This window comes from Anolis sagrei, chromosome 6, assembly GCF_037176765.1.
Source record: "Anolis sagrei isolate rAnoSag1 chromosome 6, rAnoSag1.mat, whole genome shotgun sequence".
Taxonomy (NCBI): Eukaryota; Metazoa; Chordata; class Lepidosauria; order Squamata; family Dactyloidae; genus Anolis; species Anolis sagrei.
This window is the reverse complement of record NC_090026.1, coordinates 1,503,716-1,515,097: the sequence shown is the minus strand read 5'-3', so window position 1 is coordinate 1,515,097 and position 11,382 is coordinate 1,503,716. Positions and strand designations below refer to the sequence as shown.

The 11,382-nt window shown below is 50.0% G+C and overlaps 1 protein-coding gene across 2 annotated transcripts; it reads left to right on the top strand.

Annotated features, from left to right (window-relative positions):
* Positions 1–2,345: 2,345 nt before the first annotated feature.
* Positions 2,346–7,145, top strand: LOC132777481 (membrane progesterone receptor epsilon-like). Of its 2 annotated transcripts, none has more exons than XM_060779799.2 (2): positions 2,346–3,274; positions 4,839–7,145. In XM_060779799.2, the coding sequence occupies exon 2, from the start codon at positions 5,260–5,262 to the stop codon at positions 6,373–6,375; it is 1,116 nt and encodes a 371-aa protein (XP_060635782.2). In that variant the 5' UTR covers positions 2,346–3,274; positions 4,839–5,259; the 3' UTR covers positions 6,376–7,145. The 2 variants fall into 2 exon arrangements, with proteins under 2 accessions (XP_060635782.2, XP_067325749.1); XM_067469648.1 differs by having other exon boundaries at positions 2,346–3,569.
* The last annotated feature ends 4,237 nt before the right edge of the window (positions 7,146–11,382 follow it).

Below are 11,382 nucleotides of genomic sequence, written 5' to 3'. Positions count from 1 at the left end.
CCATAGATGCAGGCAAAACGTCAGGAGAGAATGCCTCTAGAACATGGCCATATAGCCTGAAAAAACCTACAACCCATTCACTCCTAGCTCCAACAGACAAGAGTTCTTTGTCCCACCCTGGTCTTTCCACATACATATGAACCCTTTTTCCTAGTTCCAACAGACCTTACTACCTCTGAGGATGTTTGCCATAGATGCAGGCGAAATGTCAGGAGAGAATTCTTCTAAACCATGGCCATATAGCCCGAAAAAACCTACTACAACCCATTCACACCTAGCTCCAACAGACAAGAGTTCTTTGTCCCACCCTGGTCTTTCCACAGATATATAAACCCTTTTTCCTAGTTCCAACAGACCTCACTACCTCTGAGGATGCTTGCCATAGATGCAGGCGAAACGTCAGGAGAGAATGCCTCTAGACCAGGGGTCAGGAACCTTCGGCTCTCCAGGTGTGGTGGACTTCAACTCCCACAATTCCTTGAGGCTCAGCATTCACCCCAAAGGCTTACCTTGGCCTCAAGGAATTGTGGGAGTTGAAGTCCACCACACCTGGAGAGCCGAAGGTTCCCCATGCCTGCTCTAGACCATGGCCATATAGCCCGAAAAAAACCTACAACAACCCATTCACCCCTAGCTCCAGCAGACAAGAGTTCTTTGTCCCACCCTGGTCTTTCCACAGATATATAAACCCTTTTCCCTAGTTCCAACAGATCTCACTACCTCTGAGGATGCTTGCTATAGATGCAGGCGAAATGTCAGGAGAAAATGCCTCTAGAAAAAACCTACAACAACCCAGTGATTCCGGCCATAAAAGCCTTCGACAATTCGTTGCCCTTTCTATCAGTCTGTGTCTCTCTGCCTTCCCATGGATCTCCCTGAGGCTGAGCAAGAGAGAAGGTGGGTCTAGATGCCCTCAGGGGTTCCCTCCAGGGGAAAAGGAGCAGAGCATAGGAGGCCCACCTGCGCCCCTCTGAGGCTGAGCAAGGGAGAAGGTGGGTCTAGATGCCCTCAGGGGTTCCCTCCAGGGAGAAAGAAGCAGAGCAAAGGAGGCCCACCTGCGCCCCTTTTCTCTCTCTGCCCCCTCCCCAAAAGGCACCAGAAGGTGATGGGAGGGGGGATTTGCATGGCCACCTCAGCCCCCCCCCATGGATCTCCCTGAGGCTGAGCAAGGGAGAAGGTGGGTCTAGATGCCCTCAGGGGTTCCCTCCAGGGAAAAAGAAGCAGAGCAAAGGAGGCCCACCTGCGCCCCTCTTCTCTCTCTGCCCCCTCCCCAAAAGGCACCAGAAGGTGTTGGGGGGGGGGATTTGCATGGCCACCTCAGCCCCCCCCCATGGATCTCCCTGAGGCTGAGCAAGGGAGAAGGTGGGTCTAGATGCCCTCAGGGGTTCCCTCCAGGGGGAAAGGAGCAGAGCAAAGGAGGCCCACCTGCGCCCCTCTCCTCTCTCTGCCCCCTCCCCAAAAGGCACCAGAAGGGAGGGGGGGTTGGCATGGCCACCTCAGCCCCCCCCCCCATGGATCTCCCTGAGGCTGAGCAAAGGAGAAGGTGGGTCTAGATGCCCTCAGGGGTACCCTCCAGGGGGAAAGGAGCAGAGCAAAGGAGGCCCACCTGCGCCCCTCTTCTCTCTCTGCCCCCTCCCCAAAAGGCACCAGAAGGGAGGGGGGGTTGGCATGGCCACCTCAGCCCCCCCCCCCCCCATGGATCTCCCTGAGGCTGAGCAAAGGAGAAGGTGGGTCTAGATGCCCTCAGGGGTACCCTCCAGGGGGAAAGGAGCAGAGCAAAGGAGGCCCACCTGCGCCCCTCTTCTCTCTCTGCCCCCTCCCCAAAAGGCACCAGAAGGTGTTGGGAGGGGGGATTTGCATGGCCACCTCAGCCCCCCCCCCCCATGGATCTCCCCTGAGGCTGAGCAAGGGAGAAGGTGGGTCTAGATGCCCTCAGGGGTTCCCTCCAGGGAAAAAGAAGCAGAGCAAAGGAGGCCCACCTGCGCCCCTCTCCTCTCTCTGCCCCTTCCCTAAAAGGCACCAGAAGGTGTTGGGAGGGGGGATTTGCATGGCCACCTCAGCCCCCCCCCCCCCCCATGGATCTTCCCTGAGGCTGAGCAAGGGAGAAGGTGGGTCTAGATGCCCTCAGGGGTTCCCTCCAGGGGGAAAGGAGCAGAGCAAAGGAGGCCCACCTGCGCCCCTCTTCTCTCTCTGCCCCCTCCCCAAAAGGCACCAGAAGGTGTTGGGAGGGGGGTTTCGCATGGCCACCTCAGCGCCCCCCCCCCCCCATGGATCTCCCTGAGGCTGAGCAAGGGAGAAGGTGGGTCTAGATGCCCTCAGGGGTTCCCTCCAGGGGGAAAGGAGCAGAGCAAAGGAGGCCCACCTGCGCCCCTCTTCTCTCTCTGCCCCTTCCCCAAAAGGCACCAGAAGGTGTTGGGAGGGGGGTTTCGCATGGCAACCTCAGCCCCCCCATAAGAAGAAAGGGAATGGGAAGCAGGAGGAAGCAGAGCAGCATCCCCACCCCCCTTGGCAGAGGCTCAAAGGCAGATCCGCAGCCAGAGACCTAGGCAGACTGAAGCCAGCTCCCTCCTGCAAAGCAACGCAATTGCCGGCCTTTGTCGCTCCTCTTCCTCTGCTGCACCTGTCAGGATCGGGACCCTGAGAAAGGGGTCTGGAAGGGGGGTCCCTTGAGCTGCAGACCCCTAGGAAGAGGAAGGGGAGGAAGAAGAGAAGGACCAGGAGGAGGAGAAGGATTATTTGCATCTCAATGGAGACACACAGCTGCAATTGAGGAAGAGGAGGATTATTCTAATATTATCATCATCTCAGTGGCAATAGAGGAGGAGGAAGAAGAGGGTGAGAAGAATTATTATTACTATTTAATTATTATTATTTGCATCTTAATGGAGGCACAAAGCGGCTCTTGAGGAGGAGGAGGAGGAGGAGGAGGAGGAGGAAGAGGATTATGATCATCATCTCGATGGAGACTCAAAGCAGATATTGAGGAAAGAGGAGAAATATTGTATTATATTATTATTGTTGTTGACATCTCAATGGAGACCCAAAGCTGCTCCTGAGGAAGAGGAGGAGGAGGAAGAAGAGCCGGATGAGAAGGATTATATTATTATTTGCATCTCAATAGAGACACACAGCGGCTGTTGAGGAGAAGGAAGAAAAGGGCGAGGAGGACAAGAAGGATTATTATTATTATTATTTTATTATATTATCATCGTCATCTTCAATGGGGACACAAAGCGGCAATTGAGGAGGAAGAAGAGAAAGAGAAGAGCGAGAAGTATTATTATTATATTATTATAATAATCTCAAGACTCAAAGCAGCTACTGAGGAGGAGAGAGGACAAGAAGGAATATATTATTATTATTATTATTATTATTATTATTATATTATTATTATTTACATCTTAATGGGGACACAAAGTGGCAATTGAAAAGGAGGGTGAGATTATCATTATTATATTATTATTATTTGCATCTTAAAGGAGACACAAAGTGGCAATTGAGGAGGAGGGTGAGATTATTATTATTATTTACATCTTAATGGGGACACAAAGTGGCAATTGAAAAGGAGGGTGAGATTATATTATTATTATTATTATTATTATTATTATTATTATTTGCATCTTAATGGAGACACAAAGCGGCAATTAAGGGGGTGAGATTATTATTATTATTATTATTTATGTCTTAATGGGGAAACAAAGTGGCAATTGAAGATAGATAGGCATAATATTATTATTATTATTATTTACGTATTAATGGGGACACAAAGCGGCAATTAAGGAGGAGGGTGAGATTATTATTATTATCTCAATGGAGACTCAAAGTGGCAATTAAGCAGGAGGAGGGTGAGATTATATTATTATTATTATTATTATTATTATTATTATTATTATTTACATCTTAATGGGGACACAAAGCGGCAATTAAGGAGGAGGGTGAGATTATTATTATTATTATTATTATTATTATTACTTGCATTTTAATGGAGACATAAAGTGGCAATTAAGGAGGAGGGTGAGATTATTATTATTATTATTATTATTATTATTTGCATCTTAATGGAGACATAAAGCGGCAATTAAGGAGGAGGGTGAGATTATTATTATTATTTGGATCTTAATGGAGACATAAAGCAGCAATTAAGGAGGAGGGTGATATTATTATTATTATTATTATTATTATTATTATTATTATTATTATCTCAATGGAGACTCAAAGTGGCAATTAAGCAGGAGGAGGGTGAGATTATATTATTATTATTATTATTATTATTATTATTATTTACATCTTAATGGGGACACAAAGCGGCAATTAAGGAGGAGGGTGAGATTATTATTATTATTATTATTATTACTTGCATTTTAATGGAGACATAAAGTGGCAATTAAGGAGGAGGGTGAGATTATTATTATTATTATTATTATTATTATTATTTGCATCTTAATGGAGACATAAAGCGGCAATTAAGGAGGAGGGTGAGATTATTATTATTATTTGGATCTTAATGGAGACATAAAGCAGCAATTAAGGAGGAGGGTGATATTATTATTATTATTATTATTATTATTATTATTATTATTATTATCTCAATGGAGACTCAAAGTGGCAATTAAGCAGGAGGAGGGTGAGATTATATTATTATTATTATTATTATTATTTACATCTTAATGGAGATACAAAGTGGCAATTTAGGAGTAAGGTGAGATTATTTTTATTTTTATTATTATTATTTACATCTTAATGGAGACACAAAGTGGCAATTGAGGAGGAGGGTGAGATTATATTAATAATAATAATATTACTATTATTATTATTTACATCTCAATGGAAACACACAGTGGTGATTAAGGAGGAAGAGGGTGAGATGATGATGAAGATAATTATTATTATCTCAATGGAGACACAAAGCTGCTCTTGAGAGGAGGAAGAGAAGGACCAAAGGATCATCAATGGAGACCCAAAGTGGGGATTGAGAAGGAGGAAGACCACCTCCATCAGCAGTGTCCTCCTTGAGCTGCCCACCTCCCTTGTCCTGCTCCTGAAGCTCTGAGAGGCCTCCTCAATGCCAAAAGGAAGAGGAAGAAGAAGAGGAGGAGGAGGAGGAAGGCCTTCGGCACCCTCACACCACTCTTGACCTCTGTGGCCCCATTGCCAGAAGGAGGAAGAGGAGGAGAAGGAGGAAGGCCTTTGGCACCAGCATTTCTAAGGCTCTAAGCCAGGAGGAAGAGGAAGCAGGGCGCTGTCCCTGGAGGGTCCCCAATGGGTGGTGGGGGTCAGAGACCCTCCCCTTTGCCCACCTCCCCCTCCTCTCCCCCTCCCTCCCCCTCCTCCCTGGGGGCCCCCCTGCTGCTGCGCTGGAGCGAGGTGCCCCCCTCGGTGACGGAGAGCTTCATCCTGAGCGGCTACCGCTGCCCGGGCTACTCCTTGACCCAGTGCCTGGCCTCCGCCTTCCGGCCCACCAACGAGACGGGCAACTTCTGGACCCACTTCCTGGCCGTCTTCGTCTTCGCCTTCCGCTTCGGGGAGCTCTTCTGGGGGGCCGAGGGGCCCGGGGCGAAGGGGGCGTCCGACCCCTTCTACTACCCGCTCTGGAGCTACTTCCTGGGGGTCTGCGGCCTGCTGCTGGCCAGTAGCCTGGCCCACCTCCTCAACTCCATGTCGCTGGTCATCCGTGAGGTCTGCTTCTATATTGACTACGGCACCATCAGCGCCTACACGGTGGGCTCCTCCTTGGCCTACTTCTACTACATCTATCCTCGTGGCGGAGAGACGGCAATCTCCGCCAACCTCTCCTTGGCCCCAGAATTGGACGTCGGTGGTCATGCTCTGGGGTCGCGCCCCTGGCTGGAGGCCCTCTACGTGCCCAGCGCCTGCCTCATTGCCCTCTTCTGCACTTTGGCTTGCTGCTGCACCCGCCGGCTCTGGCCGCGCCACCGCTACTTGATCCGCACTTTGGTTTTCCTGCTGCCCTTCCTGGTGGTCTCGCTGCCCGTCTTCCACAAGCTGTGGCATTCGGGGGCCACGATGGGACCCACCGGCCACTTCTTCCTGCGCCACTGCGCCTGGCTGCTGGCCTCGGGGGTCTTCAACGTCAGCAAGCTGCCCGAGCGCCTCAGCCCCGGCCGGTTTGACATCTGGGGCCACAGCCACCAGTGGTTCCACTGCTGCACCTTCATGAGCATCCTGGACGAGCTGCACATGATCCGGGGGGAGATCCGGGAGGTGGGACGCGGTCACGGCGGGATGGGGACCCCCACCTTCCTCTCCACGTTCGGGGTGATGCTGCTCCTGCTGGCCCTCCTGGCCGCCCTCGTCACGTGGTTCGGGGTCCGAGAGAGCCACCGGCAGAACGGGGCCACCAGGAAGGAGGCCTAGTGAGAAGACAAGGCTTGACACGGGACCTGAAATATCTGAAAGGATATCACATTGAGAAGCAGGCAAGGGTTGCTTTCCGCTGCTCTGGAGAACGAGACAACGGAGCCACAGATGCAAAGAGACATTAGGAAGAACTTCCTGATGGTGAGAGCTGTTCAACCGTGGTTTACATCGGATGGCGTCTCCTTCTCTGAAGATTGTATTTCCCTGCCTGGCAGAAAAGGGGTTGGACTGGATGGCCTCTAGGGTCTCCTCCCGCCCTACGATCCTTCCAGACTGAGCCACTGGAGGGTCTCGGACTGCAGGCCCCAGCCTCTCAAGACTATAAACCCCTTCCTCCTGCTGGCTGGGGATGATGGAATTGGCAACCAAAGATGGACAAGGGACTGAAGTGGGGCTCCCGATACAGGTGAGGCCCACTTCCACCTACTTATGGGGCTTCAAGGCACGCAGGTTTCAAAATCCACACTTGGGACGTGGGGCCAAAGGGAGAATGGGAAATAACACACCTTTGGCCCTCCTCCAGGTGTTTTGGACTCCAACTCCCACCATTCCTAACAGCCTCAGGCCCCTTCCTTTTGCCCCTCAGCCGCTTAAGCGGCTGAGGGGCAAAAGGAAAGGGCCTGAGGCTGTTAGGAATGGTGGGAGTTGAAGTCCAAAACACCTGGAGGAGGGCCAAAGTTGGCCCATGCCTGAGTTAAACAATGCAGGGCCAGCAAGTGATGAATCTCCCAGCAAGCCATGCAAATACACTATGTTTGAAAGGCAAAGATTGCAAAGGCCGTGGCTGTTTGTTTATTTTTTCCGAGAGGCAAATTTCAGGAATTTGAATATGGAAAATGGGGGGGGGGGGGGGGAAGGGGGGGAGGTTTCCATTCTGGGACGATGGGCCTCGTAATCAATCTGTGTTGTATCCAAGGGGGATCTTGACCACCTCCGATTCTCTTTTGGTTGCCTCTCTTTCCTATGGTCGTTGGGAGATTTCACTCTCCCTCCCTCCCTCTTTCCTTCCTTCTCTGGAAGCCCCCTGACCCAATTCCCAGCTCTGCCCATCTATCCGCATGACGCACTGGAGCTGCCTGCAATCTGAAATAGCTCCAAAATAGGCAGGGAGAGGGAGTAAAAATAGGTCGCGTGGAAACACTGCCTCCTCCTTGGAGGTCACTTGGTTGTGGAATGGGGCCCTTTTTCCGGCCAATTTGGGCAGAGGGGCTGCTCCTGGCTCCAATCCCTGACACCCCTGACTCCTTTTTACTGCCCATTGCGGACACTGTGAGGGAGAGATTGAGGTCATTGCTGCAGAACGGTGCAGAGGAAAGGGACAGGCACAAATGGGGCTGGGGGTGGGGGGTTGGGGGTCAATATCCACATTTGCAGCGTCTGTTTCCCCACAGTTGCCTTCATACAGCCTTAGCCCCCTTCTCTCTCTCTCTGTTTGCCTCCCTTGGGAACCTGGTCAGCCTGCCAGGCCGGCTTTGTGGCTGACTGACCAGTCCATCTGCCCGGATGCTCCCCTCCGGCCCGTTCACCTCTGCCCTGGATTCTGCCTCTAGCCCACAGCCCACTGTTTGCCCCCCTCTCAATAAGTAGACTTCAAACGTGGCTGGCCAGATTGTGCTTCCCTGCTCTCATTGATCGATTGACCGATCGATGGAGCGCCAGGCAGCGTCCTCCCCAGAGGCACAAGGCTTTATCGGTCTCTCTGACCTCCATATCATAGAATCATAGAATCAAAGAGTTGGGCCATCCAGTCCAACCCCATTCTGCCAAGAAGCAGGAATATTGCATTCAAATCACCCCGACAGATGGCCATCCAGCCTCTGTTTAAAAGCTTCCAAAGAAGGAGCCTCCACCACACTCCAGGGCAGAGAGTTCCACTGCTGAACGGCTCTCACAGTCAGGAAGTTCTTCCTCATGTTCAGGTGGAATCTCCTTTCTTATAGTTTGAAGTGAAGAAGCAGGAAAATTGCATTCAAATCACCCCTGACAGATGGCCATCCAGCCTCTGTTTAAAAGCTTCCAAAGACGGAGCCTCCACCACACTCCGTGGCAGAGAGTTCCAACTGCTGAATGGCTCTCACAGTCAGGAAGTTCTTCCTCATGTTCAGGTGGAATCTCCTCTCTTGTAGTTTGAAGCCATTGTTCCATTGCATCCTAGTCTCCAGGGAAGCAGAAAGGAAGCTTGCTCCCTCCTCCTCCCTGTGGCTTCCTCTCACATATTTATACATGGCTATCATATCTTCTCTTCTTCAGGCTAAACATGCCCAGCTCCTTAAGCCGCTTCTCATAGGGCTTGTTCTCCAGACCCTTGAGTTCTCGCTTAGCTAGCAAGAAAGAAGCCAAGTCGGTGAAAGGTCATCGTAATGCTTTCATGATGGCAAAGGGTATTTAGGCTTCTGGCTGACCAAGAGAAATTGTCAGTTCAACGTGGCTCTTTCCATGAAAGCTTCTCTGGATTAACCTTGGCTATAAGCAGCACGCTTTGGGCTTCCTGAATCTTCCTCATATTCAGATGTTCTGCCTCATATTCAGAAGTTCTTCCTCATATCCTGATGGAATCTCCTTTCTTGTAGTTTGAAGCCATTCCTCCATTGCGTCTTAGTCTCCAGGGCAGCAGAAAACAAGCTTGCTCCCTCCTCCCTGTTGCTTCCTCTCACATATTTATACATGGCTATCATATCTCCTCTCAGCCTTCTCTTCTGGCAAGTGCTGCATATCAGTGCTCTTGCCATTTCCAGCCATTTCTGGCATCGGATCAGAACCCAGCACTGGGAACATTAGAGCATTAAGTCCCAAATGACCATCAGTAAAAGGTTAATGAATTTAGACAGAATAAACAAAATGCAGAGATACGGAATGGGGGACAATGCCTGGCTCGAGAGAGGTACATGTGAAAAAGATCTTGGAGTCCTCGTGGACAAGTTGAACATGAGCCAGGAATGTCATGTGGCGGCAAAAAAAGCCAGTGGGATTTTGGCCTGCATCAAGAGGAGCATAGTGTCTAGATCTAGGAAAGTCATGCTCCCCATGCTCTCTTCTGCCTTGGTTAGACCACACCTGGAATATTGTGTCCAGAGGAGGGCGACTAAAAGGATCAAGGGTCTGGAGAACAAGCCCTATGAGGAGCGGCTTAAGGAGCTGGACATGTTTAGCCTGCAGAAGAGAAGGTTGAGAGGAGACATGATAGCCATGTATAAATATGTGAGAGGAAGCCACAAGGAGGAGGAGGGAGCAAGCTTGTTTTCTGCTTCCCTGGAGACTAGGACGCAGAACAATGGCTTCAAACTACAAGAAAGGAGATTCCATCTGAACACGAGGAAGAACTTCCTGACTGTGAGAGCCATTCAGCAGTGGAACTCTCTGCCCCGGAGTGTGGTGGAGGCTCCTTCTTTGGAGGTTTTTAAACAGAGGCTGGATGGCCATCTGTCAGGGGTGCTTTGAATGCAATATTCCTGCTTCTTGGCAGAATGGGGTTGGACTGGATGGCCCAGGAGGTCTCTTCCAACTCTAGGATTCTATGAATGGTCCTGGATGCCAGATCCGATCTGATTTTAGAGATTGGATTGGATTGGAGGGAAGGGGGCACCAAGGCTCTATTTCAGGGGAAGGAATGGGCAAAACCATCTCTGGCCTAAGGAAATCCTCTCAAACCCCAAAGCCCCCAGTGAGTTGAAGGCAACACACACACATTAATATCAAACAAGGAGTTTGCAATCTCAAGACAAGGACCCCAGAGTTGCCGTCCAACACTTTTAATTCTTTAAGCCTTGATAGGAGATAGGGGCAGTAAAGCAGAAGGGAGGTGATACATCATTGTTGTTGTTGTTGTTGTTGTTCTGTATGAGGATCAGGAAACGTGGATGGACTGTGGGCCCTGCTCAGGTCAAGGCCAGAAGAAGGCCCATCTGGGATGGACATAAAACAGGCATGGGCCAACTCCGGCCCTCCGTCCAGGTGTTTTGGACTCCAACTCCTAGTGGCTGTGAGGAGGTGAAGTCCAAAATACCTGGAGGGAGTGCCAAAGTTGGCCCATGCGTGACCCAGAAGGTCATAGGTTGGGTTCCCAGGAGGACCTCCCTTCCAAGAGTCCCAAAGCCGGTCTGTTTTGCTAGAAGGACCAAAGCTTTGGCCTGGGATGAGGCACAGAGGGACAGGTTTGCAATGGCGCCCCAAGGCATTGCTTTGTTTGCTTTTGCCAAAAAGCCAAACACAACCAGAAGGAACAGCTGCCATTCATTCCCAGCACAGGCAGTCCCCCAGTTACAAACAAGAGAGGTTCTGTAGATAGATAGATAGATAGATAGATAGATAGATAGATAGATAGATAGATAGATAGATATAGCTTTAGATGGCGTCAGGAAGGATAGACCCCCCTGTGGTGTTTCCTTTGTTGTCTGTGCTTCTGTTCAGAAGATTCCACCTCACTTTCTGTCCCTGTGAGAATTGGATTTGGGAAAATTGGGCTTGTTGTGGAGATAAAACCTCATTAGAGACCCCCTTTCCCCATTATAAAAACTACTAGCCGTCCCCTGCCACGCATTACTGTGGCCCACATGGGGATTCTGTGTGGGAGGTTTGGCCCAATTCTGTTGTTGGTGGGGTTCAGAATGCTCTGTGATTGTAGGTGAACTATAAATCCCAGCAACTACAACTCCCAAATGTCAAGATTCTATTTTCCCCAAACTCCACAAGTGTTCACATTTGGGCATATTGAGTATTCGGGTGGAGTTTGGTCCAGATCCATCGTTGTTTGAGTCTAGAGTGATCTCTGGATGTAGGTGAACAACAACTCCAAAACCAAAGGACACCGCCCACCAAACGCTTACAGTATTTTCTGTTGGTCATGGAAGAACTATGTGCCAAGTTTGGTTCAATTCCATCGTTGGTGGGTTCAGATTGCTCTGTGATTGTAGGTGAGCTATAAATCCCAGCAACTACAACTCCCAAATGTCAAGATTCTATTTTCCCCAAACTCCACCAGTGTTCACATGTGGGCATATTGAGTAT